This window comes from Atractosteus spatula, chromosome 1 (genome assembly GCF_055471065.1).
Source record: "Atractosteus spatula isolate fAtrSpa1 chromosome 1, fAtrSpa1.hap1, whole genome shotgun sequence".
Taxonomy (NCBI): Eukaryota; Metazoa; Chordata; class Actinopteri; order Semionotiformes; family Lepisosteidae; genus Atractosteus; species Atractosteus spatula.
In genome coordinates this window covers 62,521,326-62,546,165 of record NC_142706.1, presented here as the reverse complement: position 1 = coordinate 62,546,165, position 24,840 = coordinate 62,521,326, and the positions used below count along the sequence as shown (strand labels likewise).

At 45.4% G+C, this 24,840-nt stretch overlaps 1 protein-coding gene across 2 annotated transcripts in view; it reads left to right on the top strand.

Moving 5' to 3' along the window:
• The window catches only part of asic1b (acid sensing ion channel subunit 1b), a 177,179-nt gene that overhangs the window by 99,273 nt on the left and 53,066 nt on the right, over window positions 1-24,840 (top strand). The window contains exon 1 of one of the 2 annotated variants that reach the window (XM_088922360.1): window positions 21,410-22,057. The exons of the other annotated variant lie outside the window; for it this stretch is intronic. Coding sequence (XP_088778486.1) covers window positions 21,410-22,057 — 648 coding nt within the window. Of the gene's footprint in view, window positions 1-21,409; window positions 22,058-24,840 lie in introns of those variants that run through there. 2 annotated transcript variants of the gene reach the window in all.

Here is a 24,840-nt window from a genome sequence, read left to right as displayed (position 1 = left end):
CAAGACAACCCGCAAGACGTGGTTGATATTGAAGCAGAGTTTTTCTTCTCTTTATTAACCCACCTCCACCCCCCCAACTTTGGAGGGCTTCTTTATTTTTATTTTTTTATTATATATATTTTTTTTCACTGTCTTATTTTTGTTTCTTATTAGACAATAACAAAAAAAATCTTACGTTCACCAAAAAAAAAAAATTCAAAAACATCCTACTAATATTCTTAACATCCACTGCCATTCAAGTATATCTTTAATGGGCCCCAAACATTCCTGTACTCATTAAGTTTCCCCTGTAAATTATATGAAATCCTTTCAAATTTAACATGTGATACAGCCTCTTTAATCCATTCTTGGTACGAGGGATGTTTTATTTTTAATTAGGGCTATAACGTTCTGGCGCCAGCTGGTTGCCTGGGAATTACTGGTTTCTCCAGTAGCTTGTCTGTCCTCAAGTGAAGGTGTCTGTCTGCTGTAAATAAATGATAACGGATGGCCTTTCTCTCTGTGCGGTATTAAAGCAACCATTAACAGTTACACACATTTCAATAATGTTTTCTCGTGCATCCAGAAATGCATAGCTGTGGTCATCAGAGGTCCCCTACGGTATTTATCAGGACCATATACTGTGTACATAAATGGCATCCTGCTTTAGGGGCTTCTGGAGGAAATGGCTGGTGTCCACCCAGCATCCCAAAATAGACTGGGTCTAATGATCATGGTTTGTTCTGACGTCTGACAGATAGAAACAGCCTGGTTATCTGTGCACTTGCTGCAGTATCTGTTAGTTTAATTACAAATGGCACTGTGTTTCTTGAGACTTTGGAGAACCTCCAGGCAGTGAACTTGACAAGATGTCCTCATGTCGGCTTCACTGCTGGTTCACACAAGCCATCCAGCTGTCCAGACTCGAAGGAGTGGGACAGAAGGCAGATTTCCTTCTCTCTCGTGTCCTGAATAGCTCTTCTCAACTTGTCTTACACACACACTTCAGCACCTCCCAAGTGTGTCATGGTGCAGCATCACCACTTCGCCGGCTGGTGATTTCATCCCGCTGTAATTTAACGCCAAGCCCATCCCACCGAGCCGAGACAGCGCTGGTGTGGTCCACCACCAGGGAATAAGTGATGGCCGATGGAGGTTAGACCTGACGTGTGACTGGGTTTTCCAGAGGCTGGGTGGAGCCATGTTGTAACTGAGGCATCACGTCACCCACGCCTTCACTGCGGTTAGGCCTGGACCAGCATGCTTTCTACAGTACATTGTTAAGGACAGAGGCGGGTGTAGATGGCCATTGATCTTCTTAATCCCACAGAGTGGTATTAAAAGGCCATAGCTGTTTTTCATCCTGGCTGGCCTGGTCCCCCAGGGTGCTTGGGCTGGTTGGGTTCCCCCTTCTCGTCCTTGGCCAGAGTAGGTGACAGTTTTCTACTCTCTGTGGCTCGGCCCAGGGAGAGTCAAATGCTGCTCCAAAAAATCCCCAAACCATCCACACATTAAATAACCACCCTTCTCCATCCTGGGCGCCCATGAGCTCTCTGTTACATTCCTTGTGTAATTAAATGAAAAACCCATTAATTCCTCGTTATTAATTCCATCCAATCTGTTAATTGCATCACGCCATGCTCGCCTGATGTACTCACCAAGGCTCTGCAGAGCCAGACTCAGACTACAAATGTTTTTTTTTCTGTAACTAATTCATCTGTTTTGATTTATATGTTTACAAACATAACAGCAGTAATCAATTTTATCTGTCATTGGCAGAGCCTGTCATAGGTCTCTGAAGAATACCAATTACCCAAACTTTCTTTGAATACTTTCACTAAAAGTTGCTTTATTCCAGTGTTGATGGCAATTTAAAAGCCAGGGGTGAAAGAATCAGAACTTGCATTTTTAGCAGTTTAGCAGAATGAGCCACAGGCAGTAGGATGGTGTCTCTGCTTTTGGTCCAGAAGGTGATAGACTCTGTTTTAAGCACTTGGTAATACATTTAAAAGCTGCAGACTTAAAACCTAAGCTTATGAAAAATGTTATGGCTTTCTATAGCATTCAAAAATGACTCTCACATGATCTCCTTCACCCCTTGAGGACTACAAAAAAGGTGTCCTTTCGATAATTTTGCAGCACTCCAAAGCTATTAGTTATAGTCGATTAATCTTTTTGTTTAGTGTTAGGGAAAAAAACAATTACTAAGTCATTTTCTGTTCATGAAGCACAGCTACAATAAAGACTCTGACAGGTAAGTGTGTATTTCGTGCTGGAACCCTGATGTTTGTATAGCTACTGTCTTCACCAAACTAGCAGTTGGTACAAAGGCCTATTAAGCGAGTTAATTACCCTTTCAGGTATCTAATGGAATAATAATAGATCCGATTGTGTTGTTGTCTGTGGCACCAGAATGCTGTGATCCAGGGGGAAACTGGAGGGCTGTGGGGTTACAGGGAATATTCGGCTTTCTACACGAAAAAGAAATCGTAATCTCTGCTGTGTGGTTCACGTTCCGCTGCTGCTGCAGAGCCCTGTCATTTATCAAGCCTGCAACCTCATGTTGTTCTTCTGTTAAACCCTCTCGTTATTTGATTAAACACATGAGCCGCAATTAAAAGGAGAACGCCTACTTCTCTCTATACAAATGAAAAGGACCGGGCGGGTTTATTATGAAACTGCCGGGCTGACAGTGGCTCTCCCTGTGCAGGGGTCTCCCTTCTCGCCCCTGGCAGTCTGGGGACTCTGCGCGGAGAAGCTCTCCGACACGTGCTGGGTGCGGGGATGCCGTGTGGGTAGGGTGCGCAGACGCGGGTGCTAAGTGTGACTCTGCGTCTCTCCCTCTCTCTCTCTCTCTCTCTCTCTCACTTGCATGTGCTGGCGTCTGTGCGCGCGTGTGATGAACTGCGTCCCTCCTGAGCTCTTCACTCTGTGCTGGGTTCAAGACCAGACACTGCCAAAACCCAGGCAGTATCCATAGCAGCTAGACTGTACCTAGCGCCACTCTTCCGTTCCTTACGTGCCCACAGTCCTTTAACAGATTCCCAGCAGTGAGAGATTTTTGTTTTGCCACGTTGTCTATAAATGATTAGAAGAGCATGTGGTATAACCCAGAACTCTCAGTCTCCTGCAGAACTGCGTATCCTCTGGTTTTTTGTTCCAACCGGACCAGTCACTTGAACAAGTACCAGAGCTGTGTTCTTCGACATAAGAAGAGGATTTTTCTTAAAGGTCTTCTACACCTTTTGATTGCTCACTTCACTCACGTCACTAAAGGGTCCGTTGCCTGAGGAACGCCTCCACAGCCTGTTTACACAGTGACCGTAAGTTATGCAGTTGATTAAAATAATCACAGCAACAGTGTAAGTAAGAGTTCAAGGAGAAGAAGAAAACAGAAGAGACCAGGATCTCCAGGAGCCGAGTCCGACACCCCAGTTAATCCAGCAATCATTGCGCTGGCTTATCGGCGTGTAAGGTAGCGAGCAAGAGAGGCCTGATGAAAGACAGCGGCTGTGATTAGTGAATGAAGGTCAGAGTTTCTCTGTCCCCTGTGCACAGCGTTGTGCTCTGAGGTGTCATTGTTGTTAATGGGTTGTTGGGAGTTGTTAGATAATAATAATTCCTTATACTTGTATAGCGCATTTGTGGACGCTCCACTCAAAGCACTTTACAGGTAATGGGGACTCCCCTCCACCACCACCACCAGTGTGCAGCCCCACCTGGATGATGCGACGGCAGCCATAGTGCGCCAGAACGCTCCCCACACACCAGCTATCAGTGGGGAGGAGAGCAGAGTGATGAAGCCAGTTCATAGATGGGGATTATTAGGATTGGTAAGGGCCAATGGGAAGTTTGGCCAGGACGCTGCGGTAACACCCCTACTCTTTTCGAGAATCACCCTGTGATTTTTAATGACCACAGAGAGTCAGGACCTCAGTTTTACGTCTCATCCGAAGGACAGCGCCTGTTTACAGTATAGTGTCCCCGTCACTATACTGGGGCATTAGGAGCCACACAGACCTCGGAGTGAGCGCCCCCTGCTGACCTCACTAACACCTCTTCCTCTGCGCCTGCGGGGTGAATTCTGACACTTCCTCTCGCTGCGCGGGGGAGCGGCTGCGTCGCTTTGACACCTGCTGAGCTGTGATCTGCCTTCCCCGGCGCCCACAGGCCCCCTCGCTTATCGACGGCGTAGACAGCCGAGTCTCCCGCGCCAGTAACTCGAGGGCAGGGTGAGCGGAGACCTGCCCCTGCGAGAGGCCGAGTGGAACAGCACCCTGGGCTTGACACGTCAGCACGCTACGAATTGGCAGCTTGGGGGTGCGCGGCAAGCCTCCTTCTGGAGAACACAGGTACAAAATTCAAATCATTATGCGGCGCGGCGTAACATGCTCGCCACATCATTTAGCAAATGATCTCCTTCATGCAGATGTGCGTGCGGCCCTGCTGAAGCTTTAATGCCTCTTCCTCCGAGAGGCTCTCGTTGTGCACGCCTGCTTTTCTTAAAACAAAGCGTACCCAGAACCTCACAAGGCTGTTTCTTTGATTTCATCCAAGTTGATGAAGCCAAAAGCTGTGTTGGTTCCTAATTAACAGCATACAGAGAAGCAAAATACTTATTTTGGACTTGGAGTTCTTTGGTTCTGGCCACATGAATCCACATTTGGATTTATACTCCATTCAAAGCTACCTTTTTTGAGTGATCTTTGCAGGGCAATATTTGCAGCATGATCACAGTGGGAAGGTACCTCTCCCAGTTAAACTCTAGACTACAACAGTCCAGGCTCCTCTTCAGCAGCCTGGCCAGTTTGTGAGCACTGGAGTTCACGTGTGATCAGACCGGTTGCTCTCCGAACTTGAATTTTCCAGGGACCGTGCAAGACTCTGACGACAAGGCCCACTGTCACACTGTGGACAGCATTACTTCTCATGCCAGCAAGAGTGTCTCCATCGTGTGAGCTCGGTGTCAGGATTTACGGGAATCAGCACACAGTACCTGTTGAAGGGTAAGAGAGATGTCCCTCTTTGCCTCAAACGTCTACGAGAACACTGGGGAACATGACAAAATGAGGTCTTTTGCACTTTGAGACTCCCGTCTTCAAGTGTGGGCTGGCCGGTCTCTGTTTCCGGAGTAAGCGTGGAGTAAGCATTTCACCTCGGGGGGCTCGTGCAGCAGCCGGGGACGGATCGTGGTGCTACAGCTCGCCAGAGCGCTCAGGGTGAGTTATGATGAGGTCACACCAAACTCTGCTGGTGTGTGATTAGCCCGTGCTGGCTGGCGGGCACCATCGGAAAATCGGACAAGTCGCGGGGCCCTGGAGCTGCATGCACATCAGCTCCCCATGGGACAGTTCAGAGAGATCCGTCACCGGCCGCGGACGCGTGTCTGAGCGCAATAACATTAGGACCTCTGAACGGTCAGGAATGAGGAGCAGCTTCACTCAAGCTTGTCGCGCTGGAAGCTCATAGAGCTGAAGGTCAGATCATATTGTTTCTGGAAGACCGCAGTTGAGTTACTATTCATGGCCTGGTTCTGCAATGTGTTCCACACCCCCACCACACCAGAACATGTTCCCCTCTCCTTGGCATCTGAGGAACATACTGCACCAAGAAATGAGTTACCACTGAGCTGAGGCTTTCTGGAACATCTTGGTCATGTACTTGTGAGCAGCTTATTGATTGGAGAGTCTCTTCCAGCCAGGGAGTCCTCTTCAGCAGTGTGTCTGGGTAATTTGATCCAGACCTCAGAGACTCTTTGTGTAAAGAAGTGCTTCTTATTTTCAGTCCTAAATGCAGTTCCACTTAGTTTCCGCTGGCGTCTCAAGTTTGTTTCTGCCTTATTCTTTAGCTCTGCTTGGCCTTTGGAATTTAAAAATACATCTTTCAGATTCTCTCCTAAGCTCTAGTTTTTTCTTTTGTATTTTCAACTTCAGCGGGAAACCGCTGTTGCATTTAAAGCTAAGTGCCCTATGTCAACTGAACAACTTAAAAATCTTGTCATTTCCCTTTGAATTCCTCGGTGAATCCTCCAACTCCTTTCTGCTGTTTTTAAAGTTCTTAGCTTAATCAGTGTGGAGTCATTTGATGATGTGGCGGCCTTTTTTTACTGCGTGAACTCTCATGGTCCTCAAACTGTTTTTCCTCAGTTCATGCTCATTACTTTGTGCCAGCAGTAGTCCTTTTGAAACTGTTATCAGAGAACGCTCTGAGCTGCTGTGATTTTAGTTCCTTCAAACTAGACTCTCGGCTCTGTGTGCAGTGGGTGGTGTTTGCCTTACAGCATTGATTAATATGTTTGCTGTTTTCTGATCTTTTGGTTCAATCGTGATTGTTGTTCAGAAACCAAGTCTGAATGCACATATCTGTGTTCAGGGGCTGTCTGTGTGTCTGTCTGCCATTTAACCAGCTTAATTTGTTTGATCCAAGAATCTGACCCAGCTGTTTCTTGAGAGAAGCCAGAGTGACAGCTTCAGTCTGAATAATTTGTTTCAGACTCACGGTGTTTGAAGTGGTCTTCCCTGTAGTTCTCACCCTTGCTCACAGGTTCAATCGAATGTGTCTAAAACGAACAGGTACAGGTTTATTCCATGCTGAAAAGGAACGAGACACAACGATTCGGCTGTGGGGCCTTCTTCAGGTGTGAGGGAGAGAGGGAAACCGGCGGTTGATAACGCATAGGAGAACAAAAGACAGGGTAGCTAAGAGGAGGCAGGGAGCAGGAGAGAAGGAGTATCGACACTCAGGGAGAACTGGGAGAGAGGTGTGAAGTCAAAACCTGGAAATGAATAGGATTAAAAGGAGATGAGTCTGTCGTTGAGAGAAGGGGGAAGGTGTGATCCTCGTTTCAGGATAATTTTGGTTCTGGATGTCTTTCTGCAATAGGAGTTCCGAAACCCCTCTATAAGGATGCAGACGGAAAGATCAGTGTGATCGTGGCCGTTGGATGTGAAATGGGAAACTGGGGACCTGGAGAGATCTTTGATCCTCACAGCCCTGACATGTTCCTTGAAGCGGTCTCCCAGTCTCCTTCCTGTATCACCAGTGTAGATGGCTGGGCATTGTCTGCAAGAGATGCGGTAAATAAGATTGCTGGGAATACATGATGTCATCTGGTTGATCCGGAACTGTCCAGAGGGGCCTCGAATGAGTGTGCTGTTGGATATATATTTGCAGGTGATGCAGCGAGTTCTGTTGCAGGGGAAAGCGCCTGGTGTGGATGATTGCTGTGGGTGGTCAAGTTTAAAATGAGGTAGCTTCAGGAGGATCCTGAGACCTCAACCACCGTGAAAAGAGCTCTGAGGATTTGTATTTTGTAGTCTAGACATCACCAGTTCAAGACTAGGCTCATCAGCTGTAATTTCCCAGGCTGTAGCGCACAACTGGCCGAGCACAGCCAGGGCTTGAATCTCGCTAGCAGTACAAGAACTAGGAAGGCATGTATAAGCCTGAAATGTAATCAGTGGAAAACTCTCTGTTTCTCCAGTCTGGTGCTAAAACTCCTATAATCTGCTTGTCAAACAGCAGCATGACCACAGGTGTGTTGGAGGCGAGCCTTCACACATCCTGGTTCTCTGCACGCTGGTACTGCAGATACTGTAGCAGTGATGTGAGCAGGAGTTGTTGTATTGATAAATTGTAAGATTATCGAAACAAAAAAACCTTTAAAACTTCCACATTTAAAGATTTAGAATTAAGAGATTATGTGTATCAAGCACCTGGCATATGCTTCTATCAGAGCCTGCAATTTCAATGCCCACAAAACTACAGTAATCTACTTCAAACCTACCTATGACCTACAGTCACCTTCTTCAATTCAATTCAATTCAACTTTATTGTCATTAAACTTACACAGGTGCATAGTATAATGAAAAGTGTTTCTCATTAGTCACTCAGGTGCAGTATATAAATAGGACAGAAGATGAGACAATAGACAGTTACACAATAGCAATAACAGTAACAACATGTAATAACATAACATAAATAACATGTAATCGAAAACTGTGCAAAATTCCGCAAACAGAGAAAATTTAACAGGACAAAAACAGTGCAAGGTAATTCTTGGAACAGTGCAAAAAAAAAATAGTGTGGTTAAAAAGTAGTATGGTTAATTAATATTAAATATTATTATGCCTGTTACAATTTTACTGGGCTATCGAGGGGACAGTACAATTTTGGCTTACATGTGTGTGTGGTGGTGTAGGAGTACAGTGGTTGTGGGTACAGGAGGATGTTAGGAGAGATCATAATAAGGTGGAAGGGAGTGGGGGCGTCACCAACTTGACAGCTCTGGGGAAGAAGCTATTTTGGAGTCTAGTTGTGTGCGACTGGAGTGACCGGAACCTTCTGCCAGATGGTAGGGGAACAAACAAGTTATGACCAGGGTGAGTGGGGTCAGACATAATTTTGGTGGCTTTTTTCAGACTCCTGGTGTTGTATATTTCCTGGATGGAGGGTAAGGCCCTGCCGATGATGTGTTGGGCAGTTTTGACCACCCGCTGTAGTGCCTTGCGGTCGGGTGCGGTGCAGCTGCCGTACCAGACTGTGATGCAGCTGGTCAGTATGCTCTCCACCGTACATCTGTAGAAATTGGTGAGGATCAGTGGGTGTAGGTGTATTTTCTTCAGCCTTCTCAGGAAGTACAGCCGCTGTTGTGCCTTCTTGATGAGACTGGAGGTGTTCAGTGTCCATGTAAGGTCCTTAGAGATGTGAACGCCTAGGAATTTGAAGTTATTCACCATCTCCACCGCAGACCCTTCTATGTAGATGGGGGAGTGAACTTTTCCTTGTCTTCTGAAGTCAACAATCAGCTCTTTGGTTTTGCTGATGTTGAGACATAGGTTGTTGGTTCGGCACCAGTCTGCGAGTTGTTTTATCTCCTCCCTGTAGGCAGTCTCGTCGTTGTCAGTGATCAGGCCCACGACTGTGGTATCGTCAGCATACTTGGTGATGGTGTTTGTGCTGAACTTAGCAGTACAGTTCTGAAGCCTCAATGGTGTCCCAGACCCACAGAGTCACCTGGCCAGTCTTTTGGGTGAGTGGATTTGATGCCGCAGGTTTCCTATGGCCAGGCAGCTTTGGAGTTCGGAGGAGATCGAATCCTGACTTCGGCCAGTCGTGTTATTTGTGTGACAGATGGCATGTGTGTTTCGAGGCAGCTATCTCTCAGTGACTGCCAGCACTATGACCCCTGGTTAATTGCAGGGCTGTCTCGGTGCTTAGGCCGCTGTGCCCGGGCAGCACTGGGTGATGATGAATTTGCTCTCCCCTGGAAACACACCGCCCATGATGGCTGTTAATAGGAGAGCAGGGGCTGTGCTGGAAATAGAAAATCCATCAGACCTCCTATGTAAGACTGGCCTTGCAAAACCCATCTATCTCCACTGCTTCCACTGGGCAGGACAGACGCGCCAAGAATGTGGGTCCACATTTGTGTGTGTCTGTATTAGCCTCTGGATCTGCAGCTGTGCGCGTGTGTCGGTGTGCAGCTCCGGGGGGGCTGTACATGCCCAGGTGCAAGGGAGTTCTGCCCTGATTCTGTCCAAGACACAGCTAGTCCGTCACCAGGCTTCGATTGCTGCCTCTCATGCCCCTGAGCCACACAGCGAAATCTGCGCCATACGGCTAGCGTCCCATTGCAGGAGAAGATTTACGCCCAGTGAGGTTCCTCGGGGGATCATTTCCTGTAATGGGAGGAAGCCCCAAACGAGCCCCATAAAGATTTATAACCGCCCTTCTTTTGTGAGGACTAAAACTCCAGTGCCTATAAAATAAAAAGGCACATGGTACACGGCTGCAGCTCCTTCTTCAGAAGATCAGGGAGTGGAAGCCAATAAGATCTTGTTTAAAGATCAGATTCCCAGCACACACCTGAGTCCTTCCAGCTGGCTGTACACCCATGTTTACCTCACTGGTAGTGCACAGGATATCAGCGGTGGTTCCTGTTTGTTTCCTTCCATTTTAATTTTATATTATTTATATTTCCATGTGAGCAACACTCACATCACCATACCTAGCTGGGGGGGCGGGGGGGGGCACTGCTTCATATATTCACATGTGATTAAATTTGTGATTTGTGTTACATGATGCTACAGTGTGGCGCCCCAAAATAATGGTCTCTTATTTTGTTGTCAGGAAGTCTGAGAGGCATTTGCAGCACTGCAAGAAAATATAACAGTGCTCTCCAGTCTGTGCACATATTCACTGCCACTGTAGTACAACGTTTTCCTGGCTTTCATCTCTATATACATTCGTTGGGCAAGTTCTTTGTTATATGTCTAATTTCATTCTCGTCGGAGGCCTCATCCAAGCGCAGTTTGAAGCCTAATGGGTTTTAATTGATAGCCGTGGCATAGTTTCCCTCGATGAAATAAGAAGACGACTTCAGAAAGCATTGCATCAATAATGCAAATTGATCTCAACAGCAGCACGAGTGGATTGGAACACATGAGTTTATGACTGCATTTGGAAATTGGACAGGATTGCATGAAGTGTAAATCTCCAGACAGGCTTGGAATAGTTCAGCTTGCATTTTCAATTAATACTAGAAGGCAAAAAAAAAAAAGCCCAAAAGGATTTGCCAATATTAAAATGGACAGACGATCTAGAATTCTTTCAATTTTCCAAATTTGGAATTGCCAAAATATTTTTCTCCTCTCTAGATTCAAATGCGACACTGTATTGGATAAAGCAGATAGATAATGGATGGATTGATGGTTACTGAAAGCAGGTGACTGCATGTTGATTTGTCCCATATCAAAGATTGCTATAAATCCAAGTTTTTTACAACTGCAGATCCTAATAGGTGACCTGGTCTACTGCTATGAAGAAAAACTCAGCAGTTTGCCTTTACAGCAGCAGAGAGCTGAGCATGTGGCCGAGCCGATTGTCGTGCGACGGAATATCACAGGTGATTTGTGGGAAGAGTTGGCAAAAAGATTATCAGCGAGCCGAGATTTTTAATGAATAGGAACCGTAGTTTAGATCTGATTAATGTGATGCAAATATATTGGCTTCCTTAATAGTGGGACCGTGTGGAAATAGGTCAGGCAGCACTGCAACCGTGTTTGTAAATCTTACTCAAGAACGAGGCGAAAACCGGTTAGATGCACTGCAGAAAGCGGGAAAAATACCACACAGGAAAGATTAATATCCTGCATTACTGCATTCCTTAAAGCCTCAAAGTTCATTGTACCAGGCGTTTAACATTCAGAATTGATTTCAGTCATTAACTGTTTTCACATTATCCCTTTTCAGCTTCATACTTGTGCTTCTCTTTCAGCAGATACACCTAATTATGCAGACAACTTAAATATCAGTGAATTATAATGAGTCAGATGCTGCAAAATTGTATTTTCATTTTTTTTCAGGAAACTCATTAGTTTAGACGTATCGCTTTAATTAGAATTGGAGGCTCTGTAGTATTTAACACCCTTCAAGGCTGCTTCCCTGTCCATACGCTCTGCGTTTCTGTAATGATCCGGCCTGCTGTGGCTCCGCACACTTCGCTAGAATAAACATGTCCTTTTCTGTGTGGAAGGCAGCCAGTTCTGCGTGTGGCGCTGCTTTTAAATGACTCACAAATCGCACCCTAGGCCTATTATCAGTCTCCTCTCTCGCAGCATACGCTTGTCGCTTGATCATTTGATCACTTCTCATCCTCAAAGCGCTTAACAGCAATATTGCTCTTAGTGATTAATTCATCTTCTCCAAATTACATGGACTGCGGAATACCTCATTTTGACAAAAAAATGTGTGCAACAGATGACTTTGAAATGGCAATGTGATGCTTTTGTACCACATGCCGTCTCTAGCAGCTTGTTGATAAGAAGGGCTCATTAAGGGAATAAAAAGTTGTCTGATATCACACACAGATTGCCTGACTCGCCCTCTCTGCCCCCTTCCCGGGCTGGTACTCAAACACAGAAACCGCCTTGCGAAGCGACCTCTTGTTACTCCAACCTTGCAAACTCCTGGAGACCTCTCTCTCTCTCCAAGATCGTTGACAGGTCGCGCAAGGAGAGCTGTGAAAAGAATTGGGCAATGCAAATACTTCTCAGCTGCCAGTGCCTGATCTTAACCTGAAAAAAGGCTGCTTGTGTGTTTACACTACAGTTACCTCACAATTCTTTGTATAGATGGAAGTGTAAAATACGTGTTGATGTAAATGAGTTGTTCTCTGACCCGCTTAATCCTGCATCATAACTGCAGCTCACTCTGGCTGACTTAAGCAACAGCAAAAACCGCCAGCAATCCAGTGGTTTGTAGGAATTCCAGAGTGACTGGACTTCCTCTGTTGTTTGCTGAACAAAGAGCAGAGAGATTGAGTGCAATAGCAATTCAAATGGACAAGTTATCACTTTCCAGGGAGATCACAGGTCCTCTGTACAGGAGGGGTGCTTAATAGCAAAAGAGTCTTTTCATTCTAACCCCTGAGCACTCCTCCATCTTCAGAGTTTCTGCCACCTCGCCTTCTCCTCCTGTGTTAGCATCCTCAACGGATCAATCCGCCCGCAAATCCCATCAGCGCTCAGCCGGGAATGCTAATCCTTCTGCATCCGTAAGCATCGGAGTTGGAAATGTTGCACAGCGTGGCTCTTTTGGACCCTACTCTTTAGAATGCAACGGATCGCCTCCGTCCTGAATTCTATTTTGCTAATGGATATGCTAAGCACCTCAAACGCCAATCTCGCTGTCTGTTCTGAAGGAGTCAAGTTAAAAAAAAAAAACAGATATCGGGTCGCTGTGACAGCTCATGATCACCTCCATAAACTACGTGTTGCATTAAAATGAGTCATTACTGCTCATTTCCTGTCAGAACCTCGCATACACTACCAAGATGTGCATAATAAAAAGAGAAATATCGTGGCACATTGTGTTCATGGGAACTTCAGGGTTTGTTTTGTTTTTTTATTGGCCGTCTGGTATCTGCTCTGCAAGCATCTGGGAAGCGCAACGTATAATTAATGGGATTTCTAAACATAATAAGAGCTACAAACGAGAGGAGGCAAACCCATCTGATCGTCAGCAGCGAATTGATCTAAGGATCCCATCCAACCACTTCTTGAACGAACCCCAGATATCGACTTCAAGAACATGGCTGATCAGCTTGTTCCACACTCCCACAACCCTTTGGGTACAGACGTGCCTTCTGTTCCCAGTTTTAAACGCACTGCCCTGTAGTACTCACGTGTGTCCTCTGGCTCGTGACAATCTGAAGAAGTTCGCTTTTGCCTTTGTCAATGCCTGTGAGGATTTTGAAAATGTCAGCCATGTCCCTCTTGTAATGGTCTGTGTTCAAGACTAAAAAGGCCCAGCTCCTTCACTTCATGTCAGTGCAGGTCATTCTCTGAAGCCTGAAATATTTCCAGTTGCTCTTTTCTGGCTCTGGTTTCCAGAGCAGCAGTATCTTTTCTAGAACATTTAATCTTAATGTGAGTGGTGATCATTGGAGAAGAGTATTAAAAATATGAATTCAGTATGCTGATCATTTTTTGAGGGCTTTTTAAAGAGTAATCTGCATGTGCCTTGTTCTGCAGTACCCACTGCTCCTACCACTGGGCACGCGTGTGAATCTGAAATGAAATAATTCACCGCTACAGGGAGGGGTGTCATGACCACAAGGTCTCACGTGTTGCATGTAATTGAAGAAGAGCTAATAATGAATTGGTATGTTGAGTTTGTGCATAGGTTGTGTTTGTATTTAAGCTGTGGACTTGCACTCAGGGGTGCAAGAGCTGGAGAGGTGGTGGAAGTTGGTATATTTTGTAGCGCTGGGTTAACAGCTTTTCCTCAGCCTGTAGATGGGGTAGTTTCTCTGTGTCCCACTAGGGATCCAATGGAGCTGGATATGCATTTTCTTTTCTGCAAAGCCTTGTGTTTTAGAGAAGTATTTTTATTGTTTCGTAATCCAACAAAAATACATGATGCATATCAATGTAATGTTACAGGACATGCACATTTTTTGCAACACAACAGTGTTTCATCTGAGAATCATTAATGAAAATTAAGAATACACAATTTCCAATCCCCTGACCACGTCCTTCACAAAGAGGAATCAGGTGTCATCTGAGTAGTCAGTTAGCAACAGATTAAGGTCTAGGGTGTAGAAGGGAGGCTCAAAGTATCAACATAGCTATACAGATCTTAATAGTGTACCTTCTAGTTGTTTAACTAATTTTCTCCGACTTCAGACGCTGTATCATAACTCTGCTCCATTATATCTCTGACCTGCTTGTTTTTTGTGTTTTGGAACCCAAGGAGCATCCAGGACATGTTACTCGGGTGTCTTAATCGTTTTGTGTACAAAGGTCCCCATCAAATACCTTTGATCATCTGAGCAGGGATTTTCCAGATGCAGTGTCAGATTGGGACAGCACCCCCTGGAGGTGAACAGAAGAAGTGCTGTCCCAAAAAATAAAGACAAAAAAAACTGGAGTGAAAGCAAGCTTTTTCTTGCTGAACCAACCAGAAGCCAGCAGAGTCTACCCTGGAAAAGTCCCTCATGACCATCCTGGAGCAGAGATCTACAATCCAGCTCCACCTGAGTGGAGAATCACTTTATTTGTTAGACATGCTATCGCTTTGGCTTTTTTGTCTACTTTTACTTGAATTTGCTCTCTCTGTCTTCTCATGGTCTTTCGCAGGGTGTCCCAGCATATTAGCACGCTACAGTAATATTTTGATTTATCGGAAAATCGCTGTTTCTGCTGGGGCCGAGTTTTCGGTAAAAAATGATGTGGAACTGGTTTCATTACCAGCAAAGACAAGAGGTCAGGGATGTGCGAGACAGTGCTCTGTACGAACTGAGCACAAACGTGTCCTAGCACCAAAACAGCCCACTTATTGTCTGTACTATGTTTGGTATGATGTTTTTTTTCTTTCAGTCAGTGATCATTTAGCGACGACAGCTGTGCTGCATGATTTCTGCAGAACATTCTGTGCTGTCCCTTAAAGCCCTCGAGTACTCTTGCACAAGCACGCTTCCTGTTCTTCCTGTTTTTGAACTTCCAGACCACACAAAGCTGCTTTTTGTGTCTGTTTGGAGTACAGATCCGTGGAAGAAAGTCCTGTACTGCAGACGATGTCTCATTCGACGTGCTAGCTGGTTTGTAGGTATTATTTTTTCTGTGCTGTCCGTGCAGCATGCTGTGTTTTACAGATTAAACACAGGAACTGCATCTTCTAAAAGAGCAATACAAAAGAGCAAAAAACTCATTAAAACCAGGGCTGCTTTGTTCAGGGATTCACAGGCATTCTTCAGCGATAAACATACTGTTGTGGTATCATCCCGAAAGAAGACATTCATGTTTACACAGGGCATGTCACTAACAACACCCTGCAGATATCACCCTCTGAGTTTGTGTCTTAGCTTGCTAAGAATGTGTTCATATATCTGTATTTCATCTGCTGATCTTTTTTCATTTTTACAGCCTGTTTTTGGGGATTTCTTGTCATGTATCTTCAAGAAACGTTATTAAAAGAAAAAGAAATGCTCTTAAAATCCCTGGTTTACCAAGACTTAGGACACCAGCCCCACTCACTGTTGTATCACATTGCAAACTGGATTTGTTCAAAAGTACCTTGATTGTGAGCCACCAGGATGAGATGGTTATAGAAGATGATATGTGAGTTTCACCTCTGTGTCTCAGTGTTTCAGCTCCTCCTCCTCCCTCAGATTATATGAAGGGAGAGAATAATGCAGAATCTCAATTCATCAATGTTATGATAAACGAGCGTGTGTGAGTCCTGCTTATATCCTGGGTTCCCACCTAGCCAAGAAACCATCTTCTGAAACTTCTTGCTATGAAAAGCAAGAAAGATTTGGGAAATAAATGTAAAAAAAGGTTATTGAAGTTATATACTGGAGAGGGAATTGTCCCTCTCCAGCACTGCCTTTGGATCAAGTGTAACAAATACAGGCTTTCCACTATCGGGGATGGGCTGAAGCTGTGTTGTTCCAAGGTCAGGGGATAAATGACGCTGATTCGAGCAGGTCCAAATCACCCCACATCAGAACCATGCATGCCATACTCATTCCCACCCAGTAATCCAATAAGCTATTCCTTCTGCTTTTCAGTCTTTACAGTAAATTACACCACGACCATATTCCTGTCCAATTAACTCAGTGGTCTCTGGTGGTATAAATACCAGTAAATTAGTTCTGCATTTCCCTATGCAATTTTAATGGCCTTTGTTTACCTTTGATGTGCTTTTTAACACTGTATAACTTGTATGGACATGTAGGCGACGACTTGTGGGGCAGTGTTTGTCTTCTCTCAATAAGCCAGCTTCCTGTCGCAAGCAAATGTTTTCTTTTTTACATAAAAAATTATGTATTTAAATCTATGGTGTTCTACGAAATGAGCAAGCCTTTCCAACGATGGGTGGCTAGCGGTTCCTTAAACAGGCTCAAGTGTTCTGTTTCCACAGCAACCGCAGATTTGATAACCATCAGCCCTGCTTACTGGGCAGCACATGAAAGGAGATGTTAAGCAGCTCTTTGCCACTCGGGGAGCCCCAGCAAACACACCCAGGAAAGGCCAGCAGCCAGTGCCAACACTGCCCTTCTGTGGCATGACGAGGTATTGCATGCAGGAACCACTGATCAGGCGCTTGGGTCCTGATACAGCATTCTATTTGCAGCTATTTGTGTAAGTCAGGAATTTTGTAGGTCACACTTTCAGGCTCAGTTTGTAGAGGGTGGTTTGTGTCTTATCTGGCTTGCGCTCCAGCCTCAATAGTCAAACTTTATTTAAATCTCTTTATTTTCTCAACCATGTTTAGGGGTTTTGGCGGCACGGTGGCGCAGCAGTGAGCATTTCTGCCTTGGTTCAGTTCCAGACCTGGGGTGCTGTCTGTGTGGAGTTTGCATGTTCTCCCCGTGTTTGAGTGGGTTTCCTCCAGGTGCTCCAATTTATTCCCAGAGTTCAAAGACATACTGTACTAGTGGGATGATTGGCTTCAGGGAAAATTGTCCCTGGTGTGAGTGTGTCTGTCTGTGCCCTGTGAGGGACTGGCCTTCTGTCCAGGGTGTACCCCACTTTGTGCCCTTAGCTTGCTGGGATAGGCTCCAGCTCCCCCACGACCCTGAATTGGATGATGCAGTTATTTTAAATATTTTATAATCGATTTCTCAGAACCTCTTCAAAGGTTACCTACTGTATAAAACACTGGTTTTAAGTTAATGCCTTCTTCAATGTTTTATACGAATAATACTGTCAAGAAAACAGACTGACCTGGCAGCTGGGAAAAGACACCAGGCACTGAGCTTGAGACCCCTGGTGCAGACACTTCAAAGGATGTCACACGCTATTGTTTTTTAAAAGGTTTCGGAAATTATGCATTTTTTCCAGAAAATGATGGCAGTAAGTACAAGCGGTAGCAGCGCAAGTGATGACATACGAATAGTAAATCTGTGAGGTCAGGGGGAGAAATCGTATGGCTTGTTTTATGACTTCACTCATGCTGCTGTCAGAGTAATTTACTGCCAAATATTTAAACTGCTACCTGCATGACATCATCGAGCGCACGGTCTTTGTACCTCCATAGTTTCACATCAAACATCATCCTTTCTCTGCCTGGCCAGATAGAATTGGCTTGGCCTGGCTCTCTTTTGTGTGAGCGTCAGTCACAGAATAACAGTACTCCAGCTCTAGATATCTCCAGTGTTTTAACAAGCAACAAGTCTCTTCTTCTAGCCTGAAAGGTTACGAGAAACAATAGTATGGGCTGTGCCTTTGGTGGGATTCTGCTGCCACCTAGTGTCAGTTAAGAAATGTGCACAGATTTTTGTGCCTAAACGTGGGTACAACGAGTCAAGCTGGGACTTCTTAATCCTTAATTGCTTGATTCATGTGGACAGTTTTGGAAAACCAAAACTGATCCAGGTCCATTGCATCTTTGTGGCTGACCTGTGCTTCTGTGCAGTGAAAGATAGGTTTTGTCACCCTGGAACCTCTCCCACCAGTAAAAGCCAGGCTCTGCCTTCTGTCTCACTCTGCATCTCAGTCAGCTGTCTTTGTTGACAGTGCAGGATGTTTGTGCATGAAACAGAGTTGAAATCTGTCTGAGAGCAGAACAAGGCTATGCTGTTTTCTTCCACCTCTCATTGTAAATCTGCCAAACAAATTGGAGTTACGTAGACACATGTTCATGTAGATTGATTATGGCATAGTTAAGGCTGTGTTACACACTCTTTTCCTCCTCGTTCTGTGAGAAAATATGCTTCATCGTAACACCTGCTCACTGACTACTGCAGCGATCATATTACAAATGTGGCTGGCTGCAGTAAAGGTGCAATAACAGTTGTACTAACAGTTGTACAGGCATTTGGCCCTTGCTGTGCAAGTTAATGATTTCAGTAATAACTGTTGAATTGTGAAGAAGTAGCCTTGTGCACAATTCAGGCTTAATTCAACCTTCAGATCTTTGCAGTGGTCAAGCCTCTGTCTTACAGACCTGGAGGCCAGAACTTGTCCAAAGTGCAATGTGAACCACCGGATGCTTGCATTTTGGTTGTTTGAATCGACTCCCACATGCTTAATTTCAAGCGGAGAACAGAGCAACAGGAAAAGCATATAAGCTGAGTGGCCAGAATGAAGGCAGCAATCCAGGAAGTCCTGCATGGCTGTACTTTTTATTTTTTGCACTGCACATGTGTTGCCAGCTGCAACATTTTATTTGAAGGGGGTAACTGCAAAACCCCCTCGACCTGAACTGATTTTTCAAGCAAAGCTGGATGATGAGGGAAGACGCTTTAGAGTGCCTTTCCCTCCAGTCTACAGTGTGATGTCAGTATATCTTTGCAAACAGGGCAGACTTTGTTTGACCTTCTTGCTTCTGGGTGACTACTACAGAGTTGTCATGGAAATGCTGAGGCAGATCTCCAGAGTGCTATCTAAGCACGACCAGGAAACTGGAGAGGGGCAGGGGGGGATCGGGGCTCAGATTCTGACAGAGACTGTAAGTCGCTGATGCATGAAACCCAACCAGAGGACAGCAGCTGGGAAAGAAGCAGGGGTTTGTGAAAGGACAGAGGTCTATGAATTAATAAACAGGGCAGAGATGCAGTACATAGGGAATGCTACCAGTTTCTACACCAGATGCCATCTGCTGAACAATCAGACCATGTTTGCTGGATTATAGCAGAGTTAAGCCCTGAATTGAATATCAGTGGGTATGGAAAAAGAAACATGGAATAGGATATTTTACCAGGCTGTGGTGAAAAAAAAGGTTTAATTTGCATTCACCCAGTTGAAATGAAATATACCCCATTGATTAATCTCTTCAATATACAGACACTGCAAAAGTCTCTGGGCTAATTATGTATCCCAGTTTCTTAAGTGGACTTGGCAGGAAGTGGTGAGGGGGAGCGATATTAATGATACACAAGCCTGAGTACAGAATGTTGCTCCAGGTTATTATGGGTAGTAATTAACATTATTGTCTGCAGAGTCGGCATCAGAGAACAAGCCTGGAACAATAGCAATGTACATAACAAATTGGAAATAGGAAACAAAGAAAATCTACTAGAAATTACTCATTTAATGATTCTACTGTGACTGTACTGTGACTAATTACAGATTTCCTCTACCACATAGGCCAAATTCTTGGGATAAGCTCAAGATCTATGTCACTGTCTTTTTCATGCTTTTATTTTTTAAAGAATATTTTACTTTTGGCAAAACCCACTGCTCTTAATGGAAATGAAAGGATCTGAGTTTAATTTTTTTCTGTATGGCTGACTGCCTCAAAGATCCAGTTTCCATTAGTTTCAGCCGAAGTTTGAAAATTGAATTTCATTAAGGTGGTCATTGTAACTGGTGCGCGTCACAGGTTGTAGTCAGAAAGAGAGGTTAATTCCATTCAGGTTTTTTTTTTTCTGGTGTTGAGATTTGCAGATGGGATGATAGAATGGGATTTAGCCCTCGGGCCATTAGAAAATTGATCGTTAGCTGATTGAAAGGGTTAGAGAGGTGTTAAGACTGTGTTGGACTTTGTGTCAAAATCATACGGCAATCCTGGAATGCTGGCTTCTAAAAATCCCCTTAAAAATGAAAAGATGAATGGAGGTGTTCAAATGTTTCTTAACTAAACTCAGATTGTGGCACTAATGGGGAGTAACGGAGAATGCGATCCGCTATGTTGCTCGTTTTTTAATCCTGTGGGATGTGCGGGCTTGTTCTAAAAAAAGACATCTTTAGTCAAACATGCTGTGTGTGGTGTGTCTGGCTGTGTCCATATTTTTATTAAAGTGAAAGTTTAATCCCGCAGCAAACACTTTCAGACATGCCCACCTGCGCTCTAGTGCTCATATTTCTGTCTGATTTGGCTGTTTCGGCATTTGGGGGTCGGGACAGGCTGGAGAAAGGCGGACTGCATGAGTAGTTGTCAGGACAGTTGGGTTCCCTCAGCCACCAGCATCCTGCCGTAGGGACAGAAATAAAAAAAAAACCTTATAAATCATTAAAGAGGGCTCTTTAATGAGCAGCACAAGGAAGGCTCAGAGGGAGTATGTCTTACAGATCTGGGCTGTGTTCTCTTTTTTTTCAAACATCGGTAGTGTCAGGGGAAGGGCAGCTCTCAGCATTCAGCAGCAAAACACTTTGTGCCTCGCAAGAACAGGACCAGTGCCCCGGGAGAGAAGGAGCACTCACCGCACAGAGCCTCTCGTCAGGGGTGCAGAACACCTGCGAGCCCGAGCTTGTATTCGCAAATCTTTTTCATTGATTGCCACTTTTTCCTTCTGAAGTATCACACGACCACAGCGCCGTTTAAAAACACAGATCCACGGAACATTTTCTCCGGCTTTCGGCACCAAGGAGACGAACTCCGAAGGATAGCGCTCGGATTTACCCGGGGGGGATTCATAAATTCTCCTGCTTTCTCACTCGTACTTTTTACTGGATACCAAAGTTTAGTCTCGCTGGTTTTTCTGCTTTGGATCGGGACCTGTGACGTTTCGTCAGGATCTTCCTAATTTTCGAAGGATTTTTTTTCTTTTATCAGCACAGCTCCAAAGCACACCTCCGGCTTGTGTTTCAAAGACGGTGCTTTGTAAAAGGAGAAGAAACTCTTCCATCTTCTGTCCTCGACGTTATTCAGCACTCACCATCTGATCGATCAAGATGCGTCCGTCTCTATCACCAGTGGGGCGGAGCAGTTGAGGTTGTGAATGTTTCAACTTTTTGATCGCTTGTGCTTGAGGAATCGGGGTTTTGATTCGAGTGCAGTGCCGGAAAATATTCTTCTAGGATCCCCAACAGGCACTAGCGTCTCAGGTTGGGATGAGCCGGCTATGAGTTTGCCCAGTCGTACTGTCGCATCTTCGGACAGTCCGGGGCACAGACCTGCAGGAAAGTGAAAAGGGAGAGGAGCTCGATTCGACCTCTGTGTCCTGGCTGAAGGCGGCCGGCCCCACGGCGGACTCGCAATGCCCATCCAGATCTTCTGCACCATCTCGTTCTCCGCCGACGACGCCGCGGTTTGGAAGGGACAGAAGGACCCCCGTGAGGACCGCTATGGCCGCCCGGGGCTGGACGGGGAGAGTGAGAAGGAGGAAGAGGAGAGCGACTTCGACGAAGACGACAGCGAGGAGAGCGGCGTGGACGACCTGGCCACCTTCGTCTCCGGCTGCACGCTGCACGGCGCCGACCACGTGTTTGTGGAAGAGAAGACGTTCGGGCCGCGGCAGGGCCTGTGGGCTGTGGCCTTCCTCCTCTCCCTGGGCATGTTCCTGTACCAGGTGGCCGACCGGGTGATTTACTACTACCAGTACGACCACGTCACCACCCTGGACGAGCTGGACGCCCCGGTCATGACCTTCCCGGCCATCACCTTCTGCAACTACAACACCTTCCGGCGCTCGCAGATCAGCTTCACCGACCTGCTCTTCATGGCGCCCCTGCTGGGCTACGAAGAAAACATGGCTCCCGGAATCCCCCTGGCCCCGGAGCCGGACCGCCAGGGCGGCAGCTTCAGCATGGACGAGTTCTTCAACCGCACCCGGCACCGGATCGAGGACATGCTGCTGGAGTGCAAGTACCGGGGCAAAGACTGTGGGCCGGAGGACTTCAGGGAGGTGAGAGGGGCGGGGGCAGGCTGAGCTCTAGCAGGGCTCTGGCACGGTGACTGCAGAACAGCCGGTGCTATCCCTGTTCTTCCAGTCCGCACCTGCACGGGAACTTTCAGGAAGGAAATGAATCCGGCTTTCAATGGGATGGAAAGGGTGAAGCCAGGTTTTCCAGGCAGCAGTGTTGTAGCCATGCTCCGTTAATGGGCTGTAGAAGGTACAGGATCCTGGTCTTCGGGCACAAGTATCAGGATTCATTTCTTAAAGGTGCAGTAGACAGTGAGTGTTCGCTTTTGCTCATTTGGTACTTCATATTGTTCGTGTTCTTGCTTTTGAATGCCTGTATCCGGGTTTAAAAGCGGTTGAGGGTGAGTAGAGTTTTCAGGTTTAAGTTTAGTTCCCAGCTCCCTCATTCCCTTGAAGCCTTAGGTGTAAAAGCAGCTCGGGTCAAAGGCATTCAGTGCAGGCAGGGTTTAAGATTTGTGTTTCATCCAGCCTTCAGAACGGGAAATGATAGGCCTGCTGTCTGTGTGCTTTCCTCGCATGGTCAGAAAGAATGATCGTGACATCTCTGTTGCTGGCAGGGAACACGACAGAAGCACAATGACAAATGAACGCATCAGGGGCTGAATTAGGCAGCTGCTAAATTGAAATGAAAGTTAAAATACCTTTGGGGATAAGTAATTAAGTTACTTTGTTAGTATTTGACATCTCTGCGTTAACACATAAGGCAACACTTGTTACTTGTAACAAAATAATGTTCAGTCAGAATTCGTTATGAATTTGAGAACTGTTAATCATCAGCATGATCGTTTGTTACACAGAGCCTTAGGGAATCTGAGAGAAGTAAAGGTATTCCGATGTAACTCCTGCTACACTGAAGTTAAATTCCTTAGGAATTTGATGCCATTGTTTCAGCGTTTTGAGAAACATGAGGTATGCATGTTATAATAATGTGGTGTGCTTGTTTAGCAAATGTCAGCTGTTTTATAGCTTAAGTGAGAGTCTCTATTCCGGGTCCAAGCAACCGCAGGACTTATTGTTTATCAAGCTAAAGCCTGTCCCTTTCAAAGGCTTCTTTAAGCCTGAAGGTGAGGAGTGAATGAAAAGGAGGATCGCTACCAGGATCGCCTGGTTAACAGAGTCAGGCAGAGAGCTCCAGACTCAGGGGCTTTATGAGGGAAGGAGTGCATTCAAATTGTAGCTCTCGTTGACACAGGAGGTAGAGCCAGAGGCAGAATTTACATCCTTCCAGTGGCTATATGGGTGCAGAGAACAGGAGTCAATTGAGATCCAGGAGAGCCAGGCTGTGGTCACTGAGCCTGTCTGCTCTGGGCAGTCAGGTCTGCCTGTGTCCAGTTTCTATGTCCAGGCTGTGGTCACTGAGTTTGTCCTCTCTGGGCAGTCAGGTCTGTCTGTGTCCAGTTTCTATGTCCAGGCTGTGGTCACTGACCCTGTACTCTCTGGACAGGTAGGTCTTCCTGTGTCACTCAGTTTAGAAAACATATTTTTATCTTCTTCACTTTTATATTAAATAGTTATTCTCCTATTTATGTTTAAACGAACTTTAATAGAATAAGTGTTAAATCAATAATTAAAGATGTCCAGATGCAGGTGAAATTGATGCCAAGTCTGCAATGCATACACTGGTTCAGTGAATTACGAAACCGTCAGTCTCTGGATTCTTCATTAAATCAACATATGGCTGCTACACTTCAATCATCAGATTCTAGAGACATGTGATGGGTTCTTCAGCAGGTCTGTGATTGAAGAATGCAGTTCAGAGTTTGTTCGTCTCCTAATTGACTCAACAAATGACTTTGGTAAATTGTTCAATCTGGAGTTTGTCGCAAAACTTAAAGAAACAATTAAGGGGCGAGCCACTGGATTGTGGCTCAACTGAACCTGGACAGGTCACTTCTGAGTTGGAGGGGGTTAGTGTGAACAGAAGGTCAGAGAGACAGTCAGGGCCCTGTTGTGGAGGGGGAACAGTGTGTGCGAAAGAGCCCTCAGTGTGCTTTCAGAGCCTGCCTAGCACAAGACAACAGGTAGCACCACATATTCTCCCAGTTCCCGGATACTTTCCTCCTGAACGCTTTTTTAAAACTTAAAGAAGCTGCAGTTTTTTTACATGAGCTTTCCACATTTGTTTCTTAATTTCCACTAGCTAGTGTTCTCCAGATGGGGTGATTGGTCAGGAGAAGTGACGGCTGATTCCCTTGGAATCAGTTCTCCATGTTTTCCTTCATACAACTGAGGGATGGGCTAATTGGCTTTTATTTCATTAGCCTGACTCTGGCCCAGACCCCCCACTTACTGCTGAATGTTTCTCATTATTGACTACCTGGCAGTTTATACTTATCATTGCCCACAGAGATGGAATTTCATTTCATTTTTCACAGTAGGAATGCTAACTGATGTATTTTAGTAGACTTGAGATGCTTGTCAGAGAGAATGGCTTCAGCTGTTACTGATCACAGTTCCTACCGTGGAACTCAGTTATAAAAAGCAAATACAAAAAGCAATAACAATATTAGTTTAAAGAAGACTTCCAAATGCTAGGATGTACTAGCTAAGCGTCGGAGAGAGAATCCAGTGGATTGAACACAAGAATGGATTAATACAGAGTTACAGTTGTGTCACAGTGGAAAAATGTGTGCGTTTTACCTACAGTACACACATAAATAAATGACATTTAACCTGTCTGCAGTATTTAAACAAAGCACCACTGCCATTGTGAGGTCAATAGGCATAGAAAGAGCTCAGCTTGGACCCTGTGAAAGATCTTCATC